At 42.0% G+C, this 26,666-nt stretch overlaps 1 protein-coding gene across 5 annotated transcripts in view; it reads left to right on the plus strand.

Moving 5' to 3' along the window:
• LOC121276353 (DNA-binding protein SATB1-like) overlaps window positions 1–26,666 on the plus strand; it is a 158,723-nt gene that overhangs the window by 25,085 nt on the left and 106,972 nt on the right. For all 5 annotated transcript variants that reach the window (XM_041184660.1, XM_041184663.1, XM_041184657.1 and 2 more), the window contains 2 exons: window positions 10,551–10,662; window positions 22,609–23,072. In XM_041184660.1, the coding sequence (XP_041040594.1) occupies window positions 10,551–10,662; window positions 22,609–23,072 (576 nt within the window). The remainder of the gene's footprint in view (window positions 1–10,550; window positions 10,663–22,608; window positions 23,073–26,666) is intronic.

Raw genomic sequence — 26,666 nt, forward strand, 5'->3', positions numbered from 1 at the left:
GGCTGCCGATTTTGGCACCCGCCTGCCCCCTCTGTAATTTGTTGGAGAGCTCAAAGGTGGGTGGAAAGGTGGTGGGAGGGTGCCTACCCTGTTTTACATGGCCCCATCCCCTCTGTGGAAAACACGCCCGCCGGGGTCAGGTAAAATTCAGCCCTGTGTCTTTCAGGGTTCAGCCATTAGTGGTGCTTTTGAGCCACTCTTGGTGGTCAGCATTAAAGTTCTCCAACCAGTTACGTCCTGTACCTTTGCTTCTTCCAAGTAGTGTTCAACGTGTACGAGTAATAATTCATCAACTAAGGAATGAAAGGCTTGCACTTATATAGTGCCTTTCATGACCTGAAGATATCCCCAAGTGCTTTACAGCCAATGAAATACTTTCTTGAGGTGTAGTCACTGTTGTAATGAAGGAAACATGGCAGCCAATTTCTGCACATCAACCACCCACAAACAAAAATATGACTAGAAGATTTTTTGTGTTATGTTGAGTGAGGAATAAATTTTGGCCAAGATACCAGGGATAACTCTACTGAAATTCTTCAAAATAGTATGGCATCATGAGAGAGTCGAGAGGGCATGGGTTTAACATATCATCTGAAAGCTGAGGGAGAAAGGTGGGTGATAATTAGCAGGAGGTTATGGCCTTGACTGACTGATCACTAGTAAAAGGATGGTGCTTGCTGGTGACTTTAAAGAAGGATGTCCACAAATTGATCTTTGTTCTTTTATTCATTCATGGGATGTGGGCATTGCTGGCAATGCCAACATTTATTGCCTATCCCTAATTGCCTTTGAAGAGGTGGTGGTGAGCCACCTTCTTGAACTGCTGCAGTCCTTGTGATTTAGGGACATCCACAATGTTAGGGAGAGAGTTCAAGGATTTTGACCCATACACAGCAAAGGAACAATATAGTTCCAAGTCAGAATGATGCACTTCTTGCAGAGGAGCTTGCCGGTGGTGGTGTTACTATGCACCTACTGTGCTTGTTCCTCTAGGTGGTAGAGGACACAGGTTTGGAAGATTCTGTCAAAGTAGACTTGACGAGTTGCTGCAGCACTTTTTATAGTTAGTACACACTGCTGCCACTCTGCACTGGCGGTGGAGGGAGCGACTGTTTAAGAAAGGCTGTCAATCAAGTGACTCCTTTGTCCAGGACCATGTTGAATTTCTTGAGCTGCACTCATCTAGGCAAGTGGGGAATATTCCATCACACTCCTGATTTATGCTTTGTAGGTGGAGGAGCCAGGAGATAAGTTGTTCATCACAGAATTCCGCAGCAGCACCACAGCAGAACATCGCAGCACAGGCCTAGGCAGCCGGGCAAAGATATTGGGCATGGAGGGGAAGCCTGAGCTTTCTAAATGCACTAAGAATTTGTGTAAAGAGGAAACAAACAAGGTTCCCTCTGAGCGGAACAGTTTTCTGTTTGGCAGCTGTCGAACCGGTCCTGGTGTTGAAACAGGTCTCTGAGAGCAGATTTTACAGGTCACTTGTGTTCCCCTGCCCCCCCAAATGAAACGTCGGTTGGGAGCTTGCCCATGATAAAGCTGACTGCCGCACAATCATTTTAAGCTTGGAAGGGTTTTAATTGGCTCAGGGCAAGACTTCACCCCCATCTGGCGAGGAAGACTCGTCTTAGCTGCTGGCTATTCCAATTGGCTGGGAGCTCTGTAGTCCCAGCAGTGCAAGGTTTGAGTGGTGCCCACTGCTGGGACTACAGCCAGAAGAAGAGGAGGTTATGGAGGCTGGGTTGAAGTTATGTCCGGGGCCCCAACGATGGGGTTGAGGGTGAGTTTGAGAGGTTAGTTGGGAGGGTTATACAGGAGAATGACTTGGGGGAGTGGGTGCTTCTGATGGACAGAATGGACGTGGCCCACCTTGCCTACAACTAGTCTGCCCATTAGAAACTGCTGGGCACTTGACCTGGGCCTTCCCCTGCCATAACTAAAATAATGGAGGGAGTGGGATGAGATTCTTACATGGCCATTAATTGGCTACTTAAGAGCCTCAATGGGCCAAAATGAGGGTGGCCCACCCAATACCCCCACTGCCTCTAGTAAAATGGGAGACAGGCTGGGAATGGTTGGGAGGGCCACACAATGGATTTTATGAACCCCCTTGTTTTCAAACACTTCCAGGTGAGCATAAAATCTAGCCCTGTGTTATACAGTTGGAAAGAGCAGAATGCCAAAGACTGGAAGGGCAATGGATTGTGGATTGGACAAGACGCATTGCTGCTGTTTCAGTTTTGCCTGAACCAACCAAACCACCTAAAGGCGTTAGTGAAGGGAGTCTCTCGGCTTTCTGTGCCACCAGGACTGCCATGACACAAGTGAGTGAGGGTTCATAGACGTGTGCCTTGTTGCTGTAAACTGTGTCTGGTGACTTTGGATGGAATATGGCTGCTAGTGAATGTGACTCAAAGAATGAAACAATTGAGTAGGTAGTGACAGATCCTACATTGCAGAGGTCAAGTTGGAAAGACTGTGAGATTGCTCGTGGTTCCACATTTCTGCGGGAAGTAATGCGAGTGCTTATAACTGCGAGATGTATCTTTTGTATTGACCACTTAAAGTGAAACTTATTTTTATTTGAAATACCCTTCACCTGTTAACAAATGTTTCAGTTATGTTGATTTTCATTGGTTCATTACAGTAAAAGTTTGAAAAAGTGACATCTTGTCCAGCGGTTTTCTTTCTATTGGCATTGCGGGGATTCCTTTCTTTTTAAAAAGTTATCAGTATCCACAGGGATCATAATTCTGTTCACTGATGATGAAGGGAATGAACGTTTAAGAAAGGCTGTCAATCATGTGGGCTTCTTTGTCCTAGATGGTGTTGAGTTTCTTGAACTGCACTCATCCAGGCAAGTGGGGAATATTCCATCGTACCCCTGAATTATGCCTTGTAGATGGTAGACAGGTTTTGAGAAGTCAGGAGATCAGTTGCTCGCTACAGAATTCCCAGCCTCTGGCCTCCTCTTGTAGCCATAGTATTTATACGGCTGATCAAGTTAAGTTTCTGGTCACGGCTAAACCTCGGATGGTGCGGAATTCAGCAATGGTAATGCAGCTGACTGTCACAGGGAAATTTAGATGTTTTTCAGAATGGAGATTGTCATTGCCTGACACTTGTGGCATCGATTTCCCCTTTTACAACACTGATTTCATTCTGACGCTAGCTATAGGGGATCTCAGATATCTAAGATCAGTGAAGGCATCCAGCAAACTGAGCAGCCAATCTGATTGAAGAATTCTCTTAGTCAGCAAACCAGGAAGTAAAAAGCACTGATAATTATCCTCTATTTTTTAATCATTTACAGAGAGCGAAATAACTGTTGGGAATTACACATGAGATTAAGATGGAAGCTGAATTACTTTAAACATTAACAGGAAAATAAAATTTTTTATTATTTTAAAAATCTATGGTGGAACAGAGGGAATGACACTCCGTATTTCTAAAATTAGTTTCTCAGCGACAGAGAGGTTGTTCAGTGGCAATTATGATCTATAATATGAGCCATAAAAACTTTCTTCCAGTCAGCGAGCGGGGGTGGGGTCTGCTCGCCGATGTGTAAAATGACGCAGGATGACGTCGGGTGGAACTCCCGACGTCATCCTGTGCCATTTCCATTTTCAGGTCGGCAGCAGCGCAGCCAAATCAGCTGCGCGCTCGCCAACCCGTCAGTGGCCTATTGAGGCCATTGAAAAAGTCATTAACATCAGTAATGGACCTGTCCGTCCAAACTTAAGGTTGGCGGGCAGGCCGGGAGCCCTGGCGGGCTTAAGAAAAAGCATGAAACCTCATCCACGGGCAGGATGAGGTTTCATGAGGGTTTTAAAATATTTAATAAATGTTTCAGTAAAAGTTATGGACATGTCCCATTTCATGTGACAGTGTCACATGAGGAGGTATGTCAGGGAAATTTTGCTATCGTTTGTTTAACAATTTTTAATTTGGAGCCAATCTCCCTGGGGCAGCACTTAGCATGCGCAAAAGAGCGCACTCTTGGCTGAGGGAATTTCCCTCCCCTGCCTGCACAGGGAGTGCATAGCACTTCCTGGCGGACGTCATCCTGGGCTGGACAGGCCTGCCTGCGCCCACTCCTGTGCCACCCCCCAGCCCAACGGGGGGGAAATTTTTCCCTTAGTTACACATCATTTAACGAGGCTTCACATTTTCAGCGGTTTTTACAGTGAGAATAAAGTGTAAAAAGTCAACTTCTCGTCAAATCAGTTACTACAGTACTGATTGTATCTGCAAGGACTACAGAAGCCCACCCTGTGGAGGAGCAGGGTATTCTTGAGAACAATTACTGGAGTCCACATTTAACTGCGCATATGCAGACACCAAAAGTTGCTGTCAGTTTCACAAGTGTAGTGACAGCGAAAGCTGACAGTTTCAACATCATTACAACCACAAAATCTAGGTTTGCATGTCTTCAGTAAAAATTTCTTTTTCATAGTCTGCATCTGTGATGTGGAATACTTGTGTGCTTCTACTGTGTAACCAGAGCTGTCTCATATCGCTTTCAAGTGGACATCTGTTTTTCTAAATAATATTGAAAGGAAGAGTGGATAGCTGCTCATTGGTGAAATAAGCTCCACGAGTTCTCAGAACGTAAAACCTACTTAGCTCACAAAAATTGCAATGTCTGCTTGCTTGTGAGCAAACTGACATGCTGCTTTTTATTATTTGGTAACATCACTCTAAGTAGGGCTTTTAATGCTGTCTAATGCTACGACTTATTTAGTGAATTGTAAAGTACTTCCCAAAATAATCTTCTCTGAGTCTGGCTCCAATTCCTTTTTAATTACTAACATATATAATGTAAAGTTTGTTACATTTCCCTTTAGAGCAGTGAGTCAGCCCTGTGGGGGTGACTAGGATCACAGACTCCACTCTTAACAGAAACTTATGGTTCCAGTCATGCCCACATGGCTGACTGAGTGACCATTTTAATAATAAACAAATACAACAATTTTCACTTTACTCTTCCTGAATAATTAAAAGGACTTGGAGGTTATGTTTCCCAGAGTTAAGGTTATTTTGGGAAAGGTTTCCCAATTTGAGGATATCTCTAGGGTTATGCAAGTTTGAAGCATTTCTTTTAATAAATTGTGGAGCACTTTGCATTTCTGTGGGTAACAACGATAATTCAGATTTTCACATGCAAAATGATCTCATGGCCATTGCAATTACCAGTAAAAGCCAAAGAATAACTGAATAATACACAAGACTAATATGCTAAATTTGAAAGAAGTAATATTGTACTTTTTTTTGGCAGTCACTTGACCTTGCTATAAAGCTCTTTTTTTTAGGATGGCATAGTACCTGGTTATGCCAGGTCAGGTGCACTGACAGGGATGGTGGTGAGCATTTCAGGCCGACTTTTCGCTCGCGAGGCGGAAGTGCGAGTCAAATTTCTTGCCTTGTGAGAAAGTGCTCTGTCAGAGCCAATTTTCAATCCGGATGGGGTGAGAACAGAATGGAATCAGGCCAGCCGCCCCCGGGTGCAGATTGGAGGCGGGCACAGGGGCTGCCAAGTGCCGAGGCAGGCTGTTTAAAAGGCCCACCTTGGTTCTTTGGGACTTTATTCAGGTTGTTTTCTTAAATTTTAGGCACTCATGCCCCATGCCTTACACCCTATCAATCCGCATCCACTCCCAATGATACCTCTTGCCCCCCATCACAAATCATGCCAACCCATGCTCCTCACCCACACCCATGGACCCTTATGGCTCCCATGTCAACTTAATGCAAACCCATGCTGCCACCAGCACATGGTCCCTTATAGCCCTATGCCAACTTAATGCCAGCTCATGACAATCCATGCCCCCCCACCCACCACCCTTTGCCCTTACACCCTCCATGCCATCTCACCCAGTATCCACCATGGGCAGACCGCAGGAGAGTCACATTGAGAAGAAATAAAATATAGATCTAAATATCTATGACAGCCTTCATTATAGTAAAAAAGCACTCCCATTCATGAAAGCCCATTCAAAACATTTAAATACCCTCAAGAACCTAAGCCCTTATAAAAACAAATGGACCTACTGCACATAACTACACATCAAAGACAGCTAACCCATTTAGTAATGTTTTTGAACTGTCAGTCAAACTGTGAATACAGGACACCCTCAGCTGAGATAATTATAGGTGTGGAAAGCAGCCAAGAATTAATAATGACATAATGATAGCCCATGGGAAATGTCAACACATAGCTACTGCAACTGCTAGAATAGATTTTTTAAAAACTCATTGAAAAAGCTAGGCAGTTTTTTTCATTTTTAAAGGGCTGGGGATTTAAATAACTTCACAGCATGACACTTCTACAGATTTTTTCCACCCTTCTCAAGCATTTATGTCTACTCTTAAAAATTTGTGACTCCCACATTGCGGGATAAAGCCCTTGCTACAGCGAAAACTGGAGTCCGTTTGAAGTCAGCAGTGAGTTCAAGTGGCCCTGCTGAGCTGGGGGTTGCATTTTATGGGCAGGGGGTGGGTGCTGACTGCTTGCCACCCCAGAAGGAAAGTCGGCCAGAAGTCAACTCGTGCTGAGAAAGCCTGCCCCACAGCAATAACATGGTGCAGGTGGGCTAAATTATTTATTAGTGGGACTTCAGTCCCTCAGTGGGAGGAAGTCCCACCCTCATGAGCTGCCAGCCAATCCGATTGGCAGGCAGCTCCATCATTCACAGCAGCGCCAGATTTAGTAGTGGACTCTGCTGAGAGTGCAGGAAAAAGCCCAAAGAGGATCATGGCTGCCTGGGAAAGGTAAGTCCCGGGGTTTTAACGAGGATGGATCCTAAAGCCCAGGGAGTGGGGCAGAGGGCCGGGTTCTGTTGGCAGGTGGCATGGTAGGAAGGGGCAGGTGACATCTTGAAGGGTGCCCCTGATGTGCACAGGGCACCCCCGAGTAAGATGCCCCCCCCCACCCCACCCCACCCCTTCCACCTTTTCTCATGTTAACCATTAAAACCAACTTGCCCACTCCTGGCCGACTGCCCGTGTCAACTATACCTTGGCATAGGCAGCATCTTATTCAGGTCAATAGGCTTGTTGTCAAGCCTAAATGGCCTTTAATTATTCATTTAAATGTGACTGGGAGGCTGTCGATTTTGGTGCTCGGCCATCTAATGTATATGGTGGTGAGCTAGGAGGCAGGCAGGTACGTGGTGGGCTTGCCAGCCAACCCATTTTACGTGTTCCTCCCCCCCCTTCTGAAAACACACCTGGCAGGGACACGTAAAATCCAGCCCGGATTATCCCTCGTGAGCCATGCCCCAGCTGTTTCTCCTAGCGCCGAAAATGGGATCTGACGGAAATGGCAGTGGGACTTCTAAATCTGGGTCCTGGAACCATTTTTAAAGGTCTGCTGAGCTTCCAAGACTTCATGAAATTCCAGCCCCATCATGTCTGTACTTACATAGGATCTTGTAGATAGAGGGAAGAATCATACATCTACAATTAGTTCCATAAGTGTTTACGGGATACTAGAATTATCAAACAAACAAAAGTTATCCTACTTTCTGCCAAATGGCATCTCATGAGGATATTTGAAAAAGTGTTTTAATTCTTTACGTTAAGATTAGAATGACTGTATTAGGGATATCTGCCACTGATCCTTGAATATAAGGTGAACTAGAAGTGATATTGCTAATTTTATTAATCATTTAAGCGGCTTAAAACATTTTAGGTCTACTCTTTCTTTTTATCATTTTAATCTTATCAAATTTGACTGATATCATTGGCAATTTTCCCCTAGTTTCCTTAAAGCTAAACAGCGATTATTAATATTTACACCTTGTTGTAACTCTTTCGAGTACAAACATGTTTCCATCTGTTCCTGTTCAGATGAAGTTACGTCGTTTCATAGTTTGCCATTGGGAGATTTGAACTCTTGATACTCTTTTTGAGTAAACCTGTTTCCATCTGTTTCAGATGAAGTTACATTGTTTCATAGTTTGCCATTGTGAGATTTGAACTCTTGATACTCTTTTGAGTAAACCTGTTTCCATCTGTTTCAGATGAAGTTACATTGTTTGCCATTGTGAGATTTGAACTCTTGATACTCTTTTTGAGTAAACCTGTTTCCATCTGTTTCAGATGAAGTTACATTGTTTCATAGTTTGCCATTGTGAGATTTGAACTCTTGATCTTGGGGTTACAAGCCCAGTACCATAACCACTTGGCTATTTAGGCCAAGCCCAAAATTACATTGTTTCATAGTTTGCCATTGTGAGATTTGAACTCTTGATCTTGGGGTTACAAACCCAGTACCATAACCACTTGGCTATTTAGGCCAAGCCCCACCTTGTTGTAGTCAACAGGTTCTCAGACGGGAGACTACAAAGGATTGAAACTCCTCTTGTCAATAGATTTAACAAAAATGTTATGGTCAGTGTGCAAGATAAAAACTTGATTTTATCCTTTCACCAACTCAAATAATTAACAAGAAGAATTAAACTTGTGCCCCTAACCCCTCAACACCCCCATCCCTTTTGTTTCATTGAGAGTAACCAGCAATTCATTGCTGAATTTGGATCACCTGTCCCAGGGAATAGATCAAGCCGCTAACTCCATTCAATTGTAACGGTGAACAGCTGGCAGCAGGGAAAATACAATTGTTTTCCTTTGACTAAAAAGGAAAGAAATGCAGTACCTGATAATCAATTGTTGTCATTGATGCCTGTTTTGTTTAGTTAAATTTCATTTCAGTTATTACACTGTATATTGTGTCCCTCAAGACCATGTTTCAGATCATCTAATAAAAATTGGCGTCTGGTCATTAATTTATTTCCAACGTGTAATAGACAAAACCTCAGTGCAAGGTACCCTAGGACTCCAAGTCATAAAGGTTTTATAGATCTGCTAATATTCAAATGGCTGCACTGACCTATAGCAAGAATCCTACCAAAAGAGAATGAAGCTTTTTTGTCATTTTTGTGTATTCTTAACCTTATTTTGGAAATTGTAGATCAACTACAATACCTCAATGTTAGCCATTTCTGTAAGGTATGTGTTATTCATCCCATTGAAATTCATTTTTCCCCAAATAATTTCAAGCTATATATTGAAAATGTACCCAGTGGCAGTTTAAATAAAATGCTAGAAATACTCAGCAGGTCCAGTGGCACCTGTGGAGAGAAAAACAGAGTTAATGGCCGGAATTTTATAGCCCCTTTGTGGTGGGGATGGAGTTATAAACTTGGCGAGCCATTCTAAACTCTATTGACTTCGGCGGGAACGTAAAATCCTGCTGCCATAAAATCCCACCCAATATTTCAGGTCTGTAATCTTTGATCAGGGCAGTTCTGATGAAAAGTCACAGACCTGAAATGTTAACTCAGTTTTTCCTTCCACAGATGCTGCATGACCTTCCGAGTATTTCCAGCATTTTCTGTTTTTTATTTCAGATCTCCAGCCTCTGCATTATTTTGCTTGTGGCAATTTTATTTTCATTTTTTTTTAAGATTTCCTTATTTGTTTCTATTTATGTTTTTCATCTCTTTCTGTAAAGTCTTGTTTTAAATAATGTCTTCCCTCAAACAACATTACAATGCAATGGTCTGTTATGAAAATGTAAACCTCTTGGGGATAAGGTCTAATAACCAAGAGCTTAGAATGTTGAACATTGTTTATTTGACCTCTTTTAATTGTATTTTTTATATACTTCATACCATAGTAAAACACACAAACTTCCAACTCTCACATATATACTCTATGCAGTTTGGGATTCAGACATACAGAATAATGGAATCGTAATTTAAAAACATTTTTTTAAAGTTTATTGTTTAAGCCAGTTCTTCAATTGATTTCTCAGGAATAGAAGAGCCGTATTAAGTTCATCTAATTTTGGTAAAGAAATATGTGTCCACATTTAGATTAATCCTGTGCACACTGTTCAAATATGACAATACAGAATTCTTATGTATTAACCGTAGCTTGACTAAACAGTCTTGTGGAAATAATCATATTATCAGGAAATGCACTCATTGTCTTGAAGGCACTTGTATAAAAGCTGAAAAGATACAGCCTGGAAGTTGATTGAAATGCACAGCTAATTGAGGTGCCATCTGTTAAGCCCCAAATTATTATTGTATACAAATGTACCTCTTTCATCAGAATGGGGTTGATTTGTGGGGCCTATTACTTCTAAACTGCCTGTACATTTGTAAACATTTGTAAGTATATATTATAATAATTAAAATGGATTTGTCCCTTTTTTTATAAATTCTGTTAATATGGTATAACCTACTGTATTAAGACCTGTTTTACAATGTTTGAGGTGTCACCAAAGAAGCACTTGATATTGATCAAATCAACAATGACAAAATAAAAGTATTCAGTGGGAACCAGAAAATATTAAATAAAGTTCTTCAATGAAATAATGGTTATAAACTAGATTTACTTTGGAAAAATCAGCTGTAAGTGCTATATTTTACTATTTTTGCTGCTTTAAACATTTGAGGTAACATATACTCATGGTTGAAATTAGTTTTAATATCTTTGTTACTGACTGAAGGTTTTGTGTTTTTTTGATACAGAGTATGATTTCCTCCATTGTAAACAGCACTTACTATGCAAATGTATCAGCAGCAAAATGTCAAGAATTTGGAAGATGGTATAAACATTTTAAGAAGACAAAAGATATGATTGGTAAGCAAGGGAAATTGTTAATCTGTTCATTATGATGGTAGTAGTGAGCACATACTTTTTCAGTAAGTGACTAACATCTTGCCTTTGTCTGTTTAGATAAAGCAATTTTAATCACTTGTACAATTCAAAACATTGAATTGAGCCTGAGAAGACCGAGGACATGTTAATTACTTAAAAATTAAAGACAGAAGATTCGGAATTTAATTGCAAAGATGTCAACTACTTGTGATAGTATGTAGATATGCGGTTACAGATGACTCTCAGTTAACCTGCTGTTCTACTTAATTGTTTCAATAGATATTGGGAACCATGAGATGTCTTAACCTGCACTTTAAAGTATAATTTTAACCTTTAGAAAATAATCTAGATTTATTCCTCAGGAACCGTCGATTACATTTAAGTATCATACATTCTTAAATAATTTCATGAAGTTTGTGAATGAGTACCTGAAATGTAAATTCCAGCATGGAAAATACTCTTTGCCATTTTGAGCTGTGAGGGATCACATTCAGACAAAGCAGACCATATGCACTTCAAATGAAGGCACATATCTGATGTTGTGTTACAGAACCACTGTCATGACTGGATCAGTGTCTAGCCTTGATGATAGTAGCAGTACACTTGACCTTATAGAGATGCCTATTGTCAGCACTTGCATAAAAGTGAATGTAGAAGTTCTGATATCCACTATTGTCAATCCTGCACCCTTGAGACCAAAAGAGTGGAACATCAGAATGGTGAATTGTAAGTGGCATTAGTTCAAGTGCTTCATGGTCTAAAATAACACTGGTTTAGACACTATAGTGAGATAATGAAAAACCCTCCAGAAATTATGACATTTTCTCTGTAGTAAATTTTGTCCATTTTTTGTTTTATTCTGAGCAACTCAAATCTGATATATTTTTATAGTAATTATTTTTCATAGCCTCAATATTATTCATCAGAGTGCTGAACTAAAGAGGAAAATTACCGTATTAGGACCAAGAGGTGAAGCAACACTTTTCAGAATAATTCACAGCCAAAATGATCCTTGTTAACAACTGGAATCAGCAATTGTGATGAAAAAATGATTGCAGATGCGTTTTCAGAATCAAACCCCAAGGGTATTACATAACACACAATAAATAAATTACATGGACATTTTCTATGTGAAGTGAAGCAACAATAAATTTTACTATAATGCTGTGAAATAGTACTACTTTAATGAAGAAAGAGAAAATAGTTTAAGTAATGCTTAAGTTATAAGAAAAACTAAAAAAAATTCTGACAGTAAATACCTCTGAAAGGGATATTTGAAATCCAAATTATTGCTCATCACTAATTCACAGGTGTGTGTAGGAAGACTTCTATATAAAATTGTGTGACATTGTGAAAGTAATGCTTACATGTTTTATCAGTCAAATGTTTTTGTTTGGAGATCCAGATTGGGCCACATAGTAAATAAATGAATATGGCATATAAAGAATGAAGCTCTTTGCTGTCTCTAGAATAATGCAAATAATAATAATGCACATTTTTTAACCATAAAAGACAGTTTTTTGAACCATTTAGTTCACAGGAAGGGTCACATTTTAAGCATTTATGTAGAAGTTTGTTGGAGAAACCAGTTTCTAGGACTTGTGTGCATAATTCTGTGGAGCTGATGTTTATTTTCACTACCCAGGCAAGCAAATTTACTCAATCCTAAGTTTCAAACTGTGCACAAAGGGTATGTTTAAATTGCCAAAAGTAATCCTTTATTCACTATTTGAATTACAATAATACTTAAACGTGAAAAATGAGATGTCTTTCTGGTTCAATGAGCTTTCAGTATTTTGTGCAGTATTTAAGTATAAATGGACTGTTGCCTGTACTGAACCCAGAAGTTGATGGCAGCTAGGTCAGTTGAAATTCGAGCAGTCATGGACACATTGTAGGCAAAACTGCAAGTTGTTTAATCAGTTTTAGATATTGTGGTGATTTTCTAATCTTTCAAATGTTGCTGCCTGGTTAGACCACTATACAACTCAAAAATTACACCACTGATGCTCACAAATGTTAGAGTGCTATTTTTGATTCCTGTCACTCAGCAGCTTGCCTCGTGGGAAAATCTTCAATTGAGGTTGAATGTCCTCACACAAAATTTAAAGTTACTCTACAGTATTGAGTCAATAGAAAAGCAGCACTTTTGGCTTTTTGCCTAAATATTTTCTGGTGTGGCTTGAAAGTATGGAAGTAATCCAGATCCAGGCTTCTCATTCAGAATTTCTAGATTTCATTCTCTGAATCTGAAGAATCTTAAATGGTGCAGTTGGTTGATTGGCAAATTCAGGTGACGTTTGATTATAATCCCTGTACTGATAGTAATACCACCCATATTCTAAATTAAGTGATTGGGGAACATAATGGGCAGAATTTTACATTCGGTGTGCCAAACATGCCGGAATGTAAAATGACGCGCAATGACGTTGGGTGTGTGAACTTGTGCAATATTTTGTTTGGCTGATGCGCGCCTGCGGTGGCTGCGTGCCCGCCAATAATTGAAAGGCCAATTAATGCCATTAACTGGGTAATTAAGTTGGACGGGCAGTGTAAAATGCAACTTAACGGTTGGCGGGCAGGTGAAAAGGCCAAGCGGCTTTTACGTTTTTCAGGAAACCTCATCCACGAGTGGGATGAGGTTTCCTAAAACTAATACAACTTAAATAAAACCGTTATTTTCAAAATAAAAACATGGCCCATCTCATGTGACAGTAGAAGTTAATAAACCAAACACTGAAAAACAAAGGCATTTGAGGACTAAACTTAAGAGCAAAGACATTTCAGGTTATTTGGCTAATCAACAAGCTGGTGATTATTAATGTGACTAGCTCCTGGAACTCACATCCAGTTTGCAGATACTCTTGGAAATTCACACTCCATGGCAGCCCAATCTTAGAGGAGTGAAGGTGCCTTGTAGTTTACCTTCAGGCTTCCCATCATTCCAGGGAATTCCAGGCCCATTGACCAGTCATTTTCTTTTTTTAAAGATCTTATTTCACACACTGTGATACTGAAACAATCCCTTAGGACCTAGATTTAACTGTTCTCCTCTGACATTTTATGAGTTGAACCCAGATGAAAACATTTGACCTCTGTTGACTGAAAAATTGTTCCATTTACTGGTATTACAGCTAAGTTAAGTTCAAGATGATGTAACGAGACCAAGTTTTTATGTGATTTTTATCCATCAAGTACTGAGTGCTACCATTAGGTCAATTATTTATCTATAACACAGGTTGCCCAGAACCAGACAATCTCCCCTGGCATTTTATGTGGGATGTCATGGTTGAGCATAGTCTTCACATGAAGTGGGATTACAGGGTGGGAATAATTGGACTAGGGTGTGCAGATGCAACTCAGTGTTTGTTTAAAATTATGGGTGAAATTTTGTAAGGCTGAGGGGGATCTTGCCCGCCAGTTGGAGAAGCCATGGCAAAACACCCTGTCAGTTCCGTGGAGGTGGCCCAATGGAATCAAATACCTTTCAGGCACTTAATTGGCCTCTGTCGGGCTTCTCCCATGATTGAGGCTCCTGGCTATTGGAAGTCCAGTAGCTGCCAGCCAATCAGAGGCTGGTGGCTTGTCATTGCCGCCTGCGCCAGCAGGAGCAGTGGCCTACTAGGTGGCACCGCATCCACCTGAGGCCCAGGATCGCTGAGGGAGCCCAGGCCAAAGATGAATGAATGTGAAATGAGGTATGGATCATGGGAGGGGTGTTTGGAGGCAAGGGTAGGAGGGTGTGGCTTTCAGCAGCCCAATGCAGGTTCCTTGATAGCAAGGAATGTGCCCCCACCCCCTTCCACCCCCAGCTCCCTCCCACACCTCCAGGAGGCAAACTTGATAGTGCAAGAGACTACTAAGTTGCTGTGGGCTCAGGGATAATGGGCATCAATTGTCTCATTAATGAACCTAATTGACATTCTGCCACAGGTGGCCAGGTATCCTGTGTCAGCCCCATCTGCCTTCTGACTTAATTGGGGGAGGTTTTCCCATCACCAGGAGACTAACGTGGGACCTCTCCCACAATTAAGTAGGCCTGGTCACCATGTTTCCCATCACGATGGGCTGCATAAAATCCAGCCCTATATATTTTGTCCTTATTTCCTTTATAAATTCTTGTATCCACATTTATATTGGAAACCACCGATGTAAACTGATCATATTGTTATTATACTCTCCTGCCATTGGTGGTGAGAAAGCATTTTTGTGGAGGATATAAATATAACATGATATATTTTTCATAGGTAGTTTACTCTAGAAATCGGAACATGGAAATTTATCGTGAAAAATTTTGAAAGGAGGTGGACTTTTTTTTATGTTACCAGCCAATGTCCTGTGTTGCACTTGGGGAACTGAGACCTAGGCCTGAATTTTTGTAAAGATGGAAAGCCTCTCCGTTGTTATGAAAGTGGCTGCAGACGCCTAGATCTGAAAGACTCCCCACTCGAACATGGCGTCAACTTTTTTGCAGGGGTGGCGAGGCGGGGTGGGGGGTGGGGGGCAGGTGGGAATTGGGGGCCAATTCCAGATTACACATCTGTGGTTCACGGAGGCAGCAGGCCATATACAACAGCAGCTGTCTCCAGTCATGCTGGATATTTATTAGCTAGGAGTGTGAAAAATGATATGTGCAGATTAGACCCGGAAGGAGCAGGTCTAAACTTTGCGGAGTTGTTTGGATAGGTGGGGTCCCAGGACACCTTTTGGAGAGTTAGGTGCCCTTTGGCACTATTAAAATTAGACATGACTGTGTGTAAAAAGTGCATAAATTCATTGAACTGTCAATCCCACTGAAACTTCAAGTTCATTGTAACTTCAAACTCTTTGGAGTTGTCAAAAGAAGCTGTCAAGCCATTTAAAATGCCTGCCCTTTAAATACTTGAAAAATAACTGTCTGCATGTTTGAAAAAGGGTGCTCTCTATCTGTCTGTTGACATAAGCCTGTGGGTTATGGTATGGTCCTTGGCCAGACCCTGGGTGGTGGGGAGGATCCGTTTAGGGACCAATAACGTTTTGTTTAAAGTACATAAAGTTTGAAATTCAGGACGCTTACTGAGTGAATAAAGCCACAAGATTCCATGGGTTTTGAACACATAAAAATAAACCTAACGTACAAGTTCAGAAAAATAAAGCAATTTACAATATTCATCTTATACTCTAACATTCAGAGTAAGTATAAGGTGCACGTAAATTAGCAGGCGAGCTATGGTTGGACACACTGCACGGCACAAATGTTGACAGATGAGACCAAAACAGATTCCATGGATTTCTCAACAACCCACCCAGAAGTTTGCCACACTGTGAGCCAACCAATCTCACTGAAACTTCGCCTTTCTTGCGAGGGTTTCCAATCTCCACATTTGAAAATCTAGGCTTGGAACTCTCTCCAAAAGTCACTCCCACTTGGATGGTTTTGACAAAGACCCACCTTGCAGTGTTTCAATCTCGCCTACTGAGATTCCTTTCACCCGGATCTCCAAGTACACTCAAGCTTCACTTTCCAAGCACAATTCCAGATTTTTGGCCATGCCAAGCAAAACACCACTGCTCCAAAGGGGTACCTTTGCCCCCCAACTTTCGACCACCTTCTTGGATCTTCAGGGCTTCTCTTGAGCCCCCTTCACTTCAAGTCTGCTCCCTGCAGCACTTTCTTTAATTCAGAGCCCATTCCTCTGCTCCCTTTTGACTTAATTAAAGGCGCCTATTTCTGTTCCCTATCTTTGTCCCTTATCTGGGACTTCCTTTTCAGGACCTCTCCCTATCCCCCTCCTTGGTTTGGGACCTCCCTCTGTTCCCATCCTGTGTCCTGCTCCCTGGGACACCTACTTGATAATGGCGCTATGTTCCAGGTCATCTGACCTGCCTTTTTGCACCATTCTTTTTTTCTGCACTGGTGTGCAGGGCTAGTCCCCAGGCTGAAGAACGTAAAAAGGTAGTATTGCGCATATGTGGCCAGTCCCTGGCTGGTGATAGATCCAAAGGTTGTTGTGAATTGGAGCTCCCAACCTCTGAACTAACCAAGATGAGTTTAGGTTTGATCACGTTTATCATTACTGGATTAGTGCTGCTTGACTGATTTTATAGCACGCCCATTATCACAGTGGGGTGCTGCTCAATTCATAGTTTGATTGACAGCTCCAAGTAATTATAGACTCTTTGAAGTGGGACTTTGAATTCCAATGCTTGTTTTTATAAGGGATTAAAGAAAGTTAAATGTAGTGAATGCTTGTTTTTGTAATCAATGAGTGTTTTTTGAAATAATGAATTCAGCAGTAGTCACTTAATAACTTTTTAAAATTTAATCTCAGCATGGGCCCTGAGGTCTACCCATGGTGGATACTGTGATTTGGCATGGTAGGTGTAAGGGCAAAAGATGGTGGTTGGGGGGTCAATGGGTTGGCATGACTTGACACTAAGTTGGCATAGGGACAATAAAGGACCATGGGGGATGGATAGAGGGGCATAGGATGGCATGGAAGGTATGGGGGCCATCGAAGTGGATAGAGGGTCATAGGTTGGCAAGGAGGTTATGACGGCCCTTGGGGAGTGGGCGGGGGACATGAGGTCGTATGGGTTTGCATGGGGTGTGTGTGTGTGTCGGGTTGGGGGATGGGGGTGGCAGTGAAGGGCTTATGTTTTATTTTTTTTTTAAATCCACACAAAAAAAAAATTGGTGCTGGTGCACCGAAGCAGTCCTCCCGCCCAGCTTGCCTCCGCACCCAGTGGCCTTTATACTCATTCCAGGGTTGCCTGCCACGTCTCCCATTTTCATCTGCCCTGGGTCCAAAAATCCCAGGCACTTTCTCCGGGGCTGGTTTTTTGGAGCCGAAAATTGTCCCGACTCTGCACTTCCGCACTGGAAGCAAACATTCAAGCCCAAGTGTAGACTTCAGCTAAATCCTGGTTAAAGGACAGGCTATAATTGGACAATAGGACTGTGATGCTAGAGGGGAAATGTAAAGCAGGGTCAGAGGCGAAGGCTGAAAGATTAAAGGCCAGAGAGAGAAGGGGGAGGTGATGGCCTAGTGCTATTATCACTGGACTAGTACTCCAGAGACCCAGGGTAATGCTCTGGGGACCTGGGTTTGAATCCCACCACGGCAGATGGTGGAATTTGAATTCAATTAAAAGTCTAATGATGACCATGGAACCATTGTCGATTGTTGGTCCATCTGGTTCACTAATGTCTTTTAGGGAAGGAAATCTGTTGCCCTGGTCTGGCCTACCTGTGACTCCAGGCCCACAGCAATGTGGCTGGCTCTTAATTAGGCATAGACAATAAATGCTGGCCTAGCCATTCTCTTGAATGAATAAAGGAAATGGGAAAGGAGAATAAGGTTATCAGGGAGTGAGATGAAGCAAATGCAGAGTTTGGGTAAGGGTATATGGAGGGAGAAGATAGAGTTGGTAAGAGGCAGTAGTTTGGGGGATGGGGAAGGTAGAACATAATGAGAGGTGAGGATGTGGCAAGAGTATCACTGAATGGTGGAAAGTGCCTAAAGCTCAGCCAGTGAGGTGGATGCAGTTGTCTTGGGAACAATATCTGATTAGCAGGGAAATGTTGCAGAGTGAAATACAGAAAAGGTCAGAGTTGGAAGCAGTTACTCCAGTATAGTAAACCCAGATGGTGCAAGGTTTGGAAGGAGTTGAAATGGGAAATAAGAGGTTAGAGGCAGATGGGGAAGCAGGGAGGAATAGGAAAAGAGATGCAGGAGAAGAGTAGGAGGAGGAAGAATGTGAAGCAAGGGGATTTTGAACTTGCCTATTTTTTGCAAAATACCACAGTCAATCGCAGGAGATGCTTTTGCTTGCTGGTGAGCTGGGAGTGGGAGTTGGTGGCAGAGGTAGTGGGCTGAATTTTCCTAACGCTCTGGGGTGGGGGTGCAGCATATATTGTAAAGGAAGGCAGGATTGGAGTACCAGCCATCTTCCCGCCAGCATGCCAACAGAAGGGATGTTGGCAGACAGCACTCCTGTCCAGAGGCTAATTGAGCCACTTAAGTGGCCAATTAAGGGCCTCTTTCTGTTGTTGCTGGCAAACTCTGGTAGCCTGGGGTGGGAGGGGAGCCCTCCTATTTAGGCACTGTTTGGCCCACAGAGAAGATGTTTCAGTGGCAATGGCTACCTTCCTGTCAACAGCATGGAGCCCCCCGCCCCCACCCGTTCTGGGCCTGAAAGCGGGTACTCCGGCAGTGAGAACAAAATTCTCGTTGGTAAATCTGTTGTCATGTAGGAAACCTGGAAGCCTGGAAACCAGTGGAACAGAGATCACTGCTGTACCAGGCGCCAGCAAGCGCTGAGTGGTTGCAGTGACAGTAGTAGATAGCGGGGGGCGTCATTGGTAGAAGACTATAGCCAAGATTTTCCGGGGGATGCGACAGACCAACAAAAGCCCATTGACTTTCGGTGGGGCTGGAAGATTCCGGTGATGGGCAGAGCCAGAAAATCCTGCCCCATGGCTGGGTCCCGAGTGAGTGGAACCAAGATCACCTCCTCACTAAGAGCTCACAGAACGGGAGAGGAGGGTCAAAATCATAAGCCACCTTGGCAGCCAGTGAGATGCAGCTACAAACAGAATCCAAGTAGCTGGGAGATTTTGGCACAGAATAACAACCAGAGTAGGGCAGTGCTACCTAGATCACTGTTTCTTTAAACTAATGGTTTATTTTTAAATGTTGCAACCTGAAAATAATCCTGGGGGAATTAGAGTAAATTGCACTCCAGCAGCTGCTGAACAGGGGCACTCACTGGTAGGGGTGTGGAGCAGGGAGCATTCCTGTGAAATGAACAGTAAGTACCAATATCTAGAAACTTAAAACAAAAACAATTACCATAAAAGGTAATAAATAAATACGGTGGTCTGGAGTTTCCATGAATTGTGCTCTTCTATCATCGCTATAACCCTGCAAAAGATTGTGAAATTTTAAATGCAAATGTTTTTCAGTGCAACTTGAGTTTCAACGATCTTTAGTGCTAGTTTAAAAACATCATACTAGAAGTAGACCCTGCCCACAAAACCGGTCACACTCCCCCCCCCACCCCAGGGTGAATTAATCACCATTGGGAGTTTCTGCTAATTATGCTTGTTTGCAGCCTGTTGGGGAGGCTCCAAAAACTAAGCTGGATCTTTTGGGTTCAAGGGCACTAATAGATTTATCTTGTTACGATATAAATGATTTTTTTGAAATTATTTACAATGGTTATTTTTTGTCATAAACCCATTTTCAGCTGTATTAATAAAACTCCATTGTGTTATGACTCTTAAGTATTTATTAAAGGCATTTAAAAGAATACATTTTAAAACACTGCCTGATTGCATTGGTTCTTGGCAGTTTGCAGTTAGCTAAATGTGTTTGAGCAGAAACTTAGAGGGGAGAGCATTTTTCAAAAACGGGTTCAATTTTGTGTTAAATTTGCACTAGAATTGCTGATTGTACCCAAAAGATAGACTCTACCCCAGAGTGACAAAGACATGATGACAGAACATCATATAGGATTGCTTTGGAGTGATTGACTTCTTCGCATTCCCTTTTTTGTTCATTCTTACTTTTTGTTGACTGTTCGTGCTTGTTTTCTTGTCATATGTGCATAGTAGTACCTCAATGGAAACACATTTACCCATTCTCCCCTTGTTTGATCCATATCTTCCTTGCCCCTTCAATCATGATTTGTTGCTATTTTATGAATACAAAGTATGAACCAATCAATTGCAAGACATTTGCACATATGCAGATATGACATTGAAGTACGAGCCAAATATTGGGGCTGTGATGGACAATTTGCATGCTTGACATATTGTTTTATGTAATATTCCAACCATGAGAAGTTGCAGGTGTGTCTCATTTGAGAAGGTGCCCTATACAGTTATAGGACAAAATGTAATGCATGTACATGGACACTAATCCATATGTTACTTTGCCATCCACCACCAATCCCATCTCCATCAGCCACCACTCTCTTCCGCCTGATTGAACTTGTTCTCTTGCTGAACAATTTCTCCTTTAACTTGTCTCAATTCCTCCAAATAAAAAGTGTGGACATGTGTACCCGCACAGATCCCAGTTATGTCTGTCTTTTTGTGGGGTATGTGCAACATTCCTTGTTCCAGTCATACTCAGGCCCCCTCCCACAACTCGTTGTTCAGTACATTGATGACTGTATTGGTGCAACTTCATGCTCTTGCCTGGATCTGGAAAAACCTATCGATTTTGCTTCCAATTTCCATCCCTCTCTCTCCTTCACATGGTCCATGTCCGACAGTTCCCTTCCCTTCCTTGACCTCTCTGTCTCCATTTCTGGTGATAGGTTGTCCACCAATATTCATTACAAGCCCACTGAATCTCATAGCTATCTTGATTACAGCTCCTCACACTTTCCTTCCAGTAAGGATTCCACTCCATTCTCCCAGTTCCTCCACCTCCGTCGCATCTGTTCCAATGATGCTACCTTCCAAAACGGCACTTCTGGCATGTCTTCCTTTTTCCTTAACCAAGTGCTGCCCCCCCATGATGGTTGACAGGGTCCTCAACCATGTCCGACCCATCTCCCACACCTCTGCCCTCACCCCTTCCCCTCCCACCAAGAACCACTTTGTCCTCACTTTTCACCCCTCTAGTCTCCGCATTCAAATGATCACTCTTCGTTTCTGCCAACTCCAGCATGATGCCACCACCAAACACATCTTCCCCTCATTCCCCCGTCAGCATTTCGTAGGGACCATTCCCTCTGTGACACCCTAGTCCACTCCTCCATCACCCCAACTCCTCATCCCCTTCCCATGGCACCTTCCTGTGCTAATGCAGAAGATGCAACATCTGCCTCTTTACTTCCTTCCTCATGACCGTCCAAGGCCCCAAACACTCCTTTCAGCTGAAGTAGCACTTCACTTGCACCTCTGTCAATTTGGTCTACTGTATTCGCTGCTCCCAATGTGGTCTCCTCTACACTGGGGAGGCTAAACGTTGACTGGGTGATCACTTTGTTGAACACCCTCGCTCAGTCCACAAGCATGGCTCAGACCTTCCTGTCGCTTTCCATTTCAACACACTTTTTGCTCTTATGCGCAGAAGTCCATCCTTGGCCTGCCTCAATGTTCCAGTCAATGTTCCAGTGAAGCCCAACGCAAACTTAAGGAGCAGCACCTCATCTTCTGATTAGGCACTTTACAGCCTTCCAGAATTAACATTGAATTCAACAACTTCAGACCATGAACTCTCTCCTCCATCTTTACCCCTTTTTAAACCAATTAATTTTTTTCTGTTTATTCATTTATTTTTTTTTTTATCCTTTTCCCCAACTGCCCCCACGCAGGGCCATCTGACACTTGTTTTTGTGTTTTGCTTTCGCAGAGTGCTGACCCTTGTTTTCTTATTAACACATTTTGCTATCTTTATGCCACTATCAGCACCTTCTTTAGTCTTTAACAACACCTTTAACCCTCCCTTTGTCCTGTGTTCATGACATCTTTGTCAAATATCTCCTGAGCTTCCACCTATCCCTGAACCCCCTATTTTGCTCCACCACCTCTTAAACAGTATAAAATTCATCACATTTCTACTCTTTAGCTCTAAAGAAGAGTCATACGGACTTGAAATGTTAACTCTGTTTCTCTCTCCACAGATGCAGCTAGACCTGCTGAGATTTTCCAGCATTTTCTGTTTTTATTTCAGATTTCCAGCATCCGCAGTATTTTGCTTTTAACCCATATGTCAGCTTTTGTTGCTGGTAGCCTCATAGAATTGTGGAAAATTTAATATCATTCTATCACCTGCTTCATATTCATCCAAGCTATCATTAATGGCAGAGCATAAATGAAAAGTTAATCCTATGTACAATAATTAATATCTTTACAGCATTAACGTTTGTCACTTGGAACATTTTCAGTTCATATCTTATTTCTGAACCTTGTTTTCTTTATTGCTCTAGCTGAAATGGAGACTATGTCTGAATTGTCTATTTCTCAACAAGGAACAAATCATGTAAACTTTGGATCACCAACAGTTCCTGGGAATGGTACTGAACTGCCCCAGCCACCGTCACCTGCTCAGCTTCCTCATAGTGGTCAGCCTGCTACGAGGTCCCAACTTTCCAATTTGCATCCTGGACTTGTCTCTGCACCTCTTAGCCCACAGTTGGTGAACCAGCAGCTGGTTATGGCCCAGATATTAAACCAACAATTTGCTGTCAACAGACTCCTGGCACAACAGTCCCTAAATCAACAATACCTGAACCACCCTCCTGTCAACCGGACCATGAATAAACCATTAGAACAACAAAGCTCATCAAATGCTGAAGTGTCTTCCGAAATCTACCAGTGGGTTCGTGATGAGTTGAAGCGAGCTGGCATCTCCCAAGCAGTGTTCGCTCGTGTGGCTTTCAACCGAACTCAGGTGAGACAAAATATTCTTCCCTGTTGAATAGTTGGTATAGCTCTAGATCAGTGGGTGGAGCTATGTTATTGATTTGCATGATCAGAGCATTTGATTTTGGTTTATTGCATGGCGGGATGGTGCAGAGAAACCCCTTATTTTTCTCAAACTTGCAGCGGACTAGTGACCTTTACAGAGTCACTGGTGCTCTGTGAATTGGTGTATTCATTCTTTAAGTTTTGAGACCCGGCGACCCATGTTCCTGTGCACAGGCACCATTAATGTATTGACTATAAGAGATTCATAGTTGTTTTTTGAAGGACTGATAGCATTCATTTCACCTTCTTTTGCAATTTAATTAAGCTCATCTGTAACAACTTGTCAACAAAAGTAAGGATTTGGGAATCGGTTTCAGCTACTCTAGTAGTGCTGCACAGAAATAATAAACACTTTTCGTATAGGAGGCCCTGATGATTAGCTAGGATCCTTTCTAGTTCCTCAATTACTGATCTACTGACCTGTTTAAGCGTCTGTTTTCTTGATGTGACAATTTTAGATTAATATGTCTGAACTAATATTGGTATGTTTGTAACCTAGGTAAGGGCGCATCAGAAATTCTGTACATGTCTTTAGAGGGAAAACGTCCTTACTGTTTTTTGTTATTTTATTAATGACACCAAAATATGCAAAGACATCTATTAAGACATTTTGTTGAGAAATTTGATTCTGTTCTGGTTGGGCAGTAAATTTATGAAACCTACAAAAATGTAGCCACCAATATTTATTTTCCTCATACATAGTTTAAATATTTTCTTCGCCTTGTTTATAATTCAGAACTGATGAAAATTACAAGTGTTTTTGAGCACTCACACTTAACTTGTACTCCTGTCTTTTTGGCATAAAATGTTGAGAAAATAAATCAGTTTTATATTTTGGCTTTTTCACAAAGTTAATATTGCATTGCCTTGACAGATTAGTTAAAAAGTTTTCTAAAATATATAACTAAAATTCACATTTTAGGACTACATTTGGGATAATAGAAAATGTTGGATACCTGGATGGAAGGAAATAGTTTTATTGAATGATTCAAGATGGCATCGTAAACCATGAGCACAAAGCTCGACTAGTTTATAATGATCATCAGAGTCTGTTGGTGAATTACTTTGAACTAATTTTCATATATCTATGATTTAAAAAAATGTATGCTGTATCAAAGAGCACAAGAACACAGGAAATAGTAACAGGAGTAAACCATATGGGCCCTTCAAGCCTGCTCCACCATTCAATGTAATCAAGGCTAATCTTGACTTCAACTCACTTCCTTGCCTGTTCCCCATACCCCTTGATTTCCAGAGACCAAAAATCTGCCCATCCCAGCCCTAGGCGTAGTGGTGTTATCACTGGACTAATAATCCAGAGACCCAGGGTAATGCTGTGGGGACCCGGGTTCGAATCCCACCACAGCAGATGGTGGGATTTGAATTCAATAAAAAAAATCTGGAATTAACAGAATAATGATGACCATGAAACCAGCTTCTATTGTTGTAAAAACCCATCATGGTTCACTAGCGTCATTTAGGGAAAGAAATCTGCTGTCCTTACTTCGTCTGACCTACATGTGACTCTAGACCCACAGCAATGTGGTTGGTTCTTAAATGTCCTCTGAACAAGGGCAGTTGGGGATGGGCAATAAATGCTGGTGAACCAGTGATGCCCACATCCCATGAATGAATAAAAAGTAACGTATTTAATGATGGAGCAGCCACAGCCGTCTGGGGCAGAGAATCCCAAAAATTCACAACCCGTTGAATGAAATCATTTCACCTCATCTCAGTCCTGAATGATCGGCCCCTTATCTTGAGACTGTGCCCCCACATTTTAGATTCCCCAACCAGCGGAAACAATCTCTCAGCATGTACCCTATCAAACCCCTTCAGAATCTTATACGTTTCAATGAGAATACCTCTTATTCTTCTAAAATCCAGAAAAAAATAGACCCAATTTGCTCAGCCTCTCATCATCGGACAACCCCAGGAACCAATCTAGTGAACCTTCGCTGTGCCATCTCCAATGCAAGCATATCTTTTCTTAAATGTAGAGACCAAATATGCACACAGTACTCCAGATGAGGTTTCACCAAAACCCTGTACAACTCTAGCAAGACTTCTTTATTCCTGTTCTCCAATCCCCTTGCAAAAAAGGCAAACGTGCCATTACCTCTCTAATTGCTTGCTGTGCCTATATGTGAATTTTTTGCATTACATGAACGAGCACACCCAAGTGTCTTTGAACATCCACACTTACAAGTTTCGCACCTTTTAAAAAATATTCAGTTCCTCTATTCCTTTGACCACAGTGGATAACTTCACAATTCCCTCCATTATAATCCATCTGCCATCTTGTTGCCCACACACTTAACCTGACTTTATCTCTTTGCAGCCTCTCAGTGTCCTCCCCACAACTTACTTTTTCATCTAGTTGTGTATCATCAGCAAACTTAGATACATTACTCTCTCTCTTCATTTAAGTCATTGATATAGGTTGTATATAGCTGAGGCCCCAGCACTGACCCTTCCGGCACTCCACTACCTGCTAACTTGGAGAAAATGCCATTTATGCCCATCCTCTGCTTCCTATCTATTAACCAATCGTTTATCCATGCTAATATATTACCTCCAACTCCATGCACACTTACCTATTAACCTTTTGTGTGGCACCTTATTGAATGCCTTTTGGAAATCCAGATATACTATATTCGCTATACTACATCCACTGGTTCTCCTTTATCTACCTTGCTAGGTAATCTTCAAGTAACTCCAATAAAATTGTTAAACAGGATTTCCCTTTATTATAACCATGTTGAAAATCATTCACGGAAGAGACAGGTTTATTGTATTTGCACCTTTTTTGCTCAATGCACATGTCATGGTGGACATAGGTAAATCTACCCTGTGTGGTTCATATATGATGTCCTCACGAAGGAACTAATGATGGTGACAATATTGTTATAAAGTTGCTGAGTAATGTTTTTATAATTGATTAATGGAAAATGACAAACAGTGTACGTCACCAATTGTTTCACATTATTCTAGCATGTGTAACAGTGAGGGCTGAATTTAACTGAAAAAGTGGCAGCTTTGGTGGCAGTTAAAGTGTCAGTAATCTGTTTTCCACTCTAAACTCACCTTCAATCCACCCATTTCCTGTGTCTGCTAAAGCCGGAGGGTAGCTGGTTAATCAACTGGCCTTTGAAAGTGGATTGCAGTTTTAAATAGGATAGTAAGGCTGCGAGTCTCATTTACATACAGCCTTTGGACTTCTTACAGTTGGTAACCTGACTTCTCAAGCTCCCACTATTCTCCCCAAACCCCACTACCACTCACCACCAGATCCCAATTCACCCATTGCCACCACCAGGGCCAGTTACCCCGACCACTAACAGGGGTTAACCCTCTTGCCAGCAACACCACCAAGCCTCGATTTTTCTCCCCATCAGTCCCTGAGGTGTCCAATATCTCCTTAGGATCTGGCCCCCTCTCTGTTTAACACCCCTCCTCTGTTAGTTGAGCTGGCCCTCCAGGCAGGTAAGCAATCATTGATGTTAAAATTCTTCAG

This window comes from Carcharodon carcharias, chromosome 3 (assembly GCF_017639515.1).
Source record: "Carcharodon carcharias isolate sCarCar2 chromosome 3, sCarCar2.pri, whole genome shotgun sequence".
Classification (NCBI taxonomy): Eukaryota; Metazoa; Chordata; class Chondrichthyes; order Lamniformes; family Lamnidae; genus Carcharodon; species Carcharodon carcharias.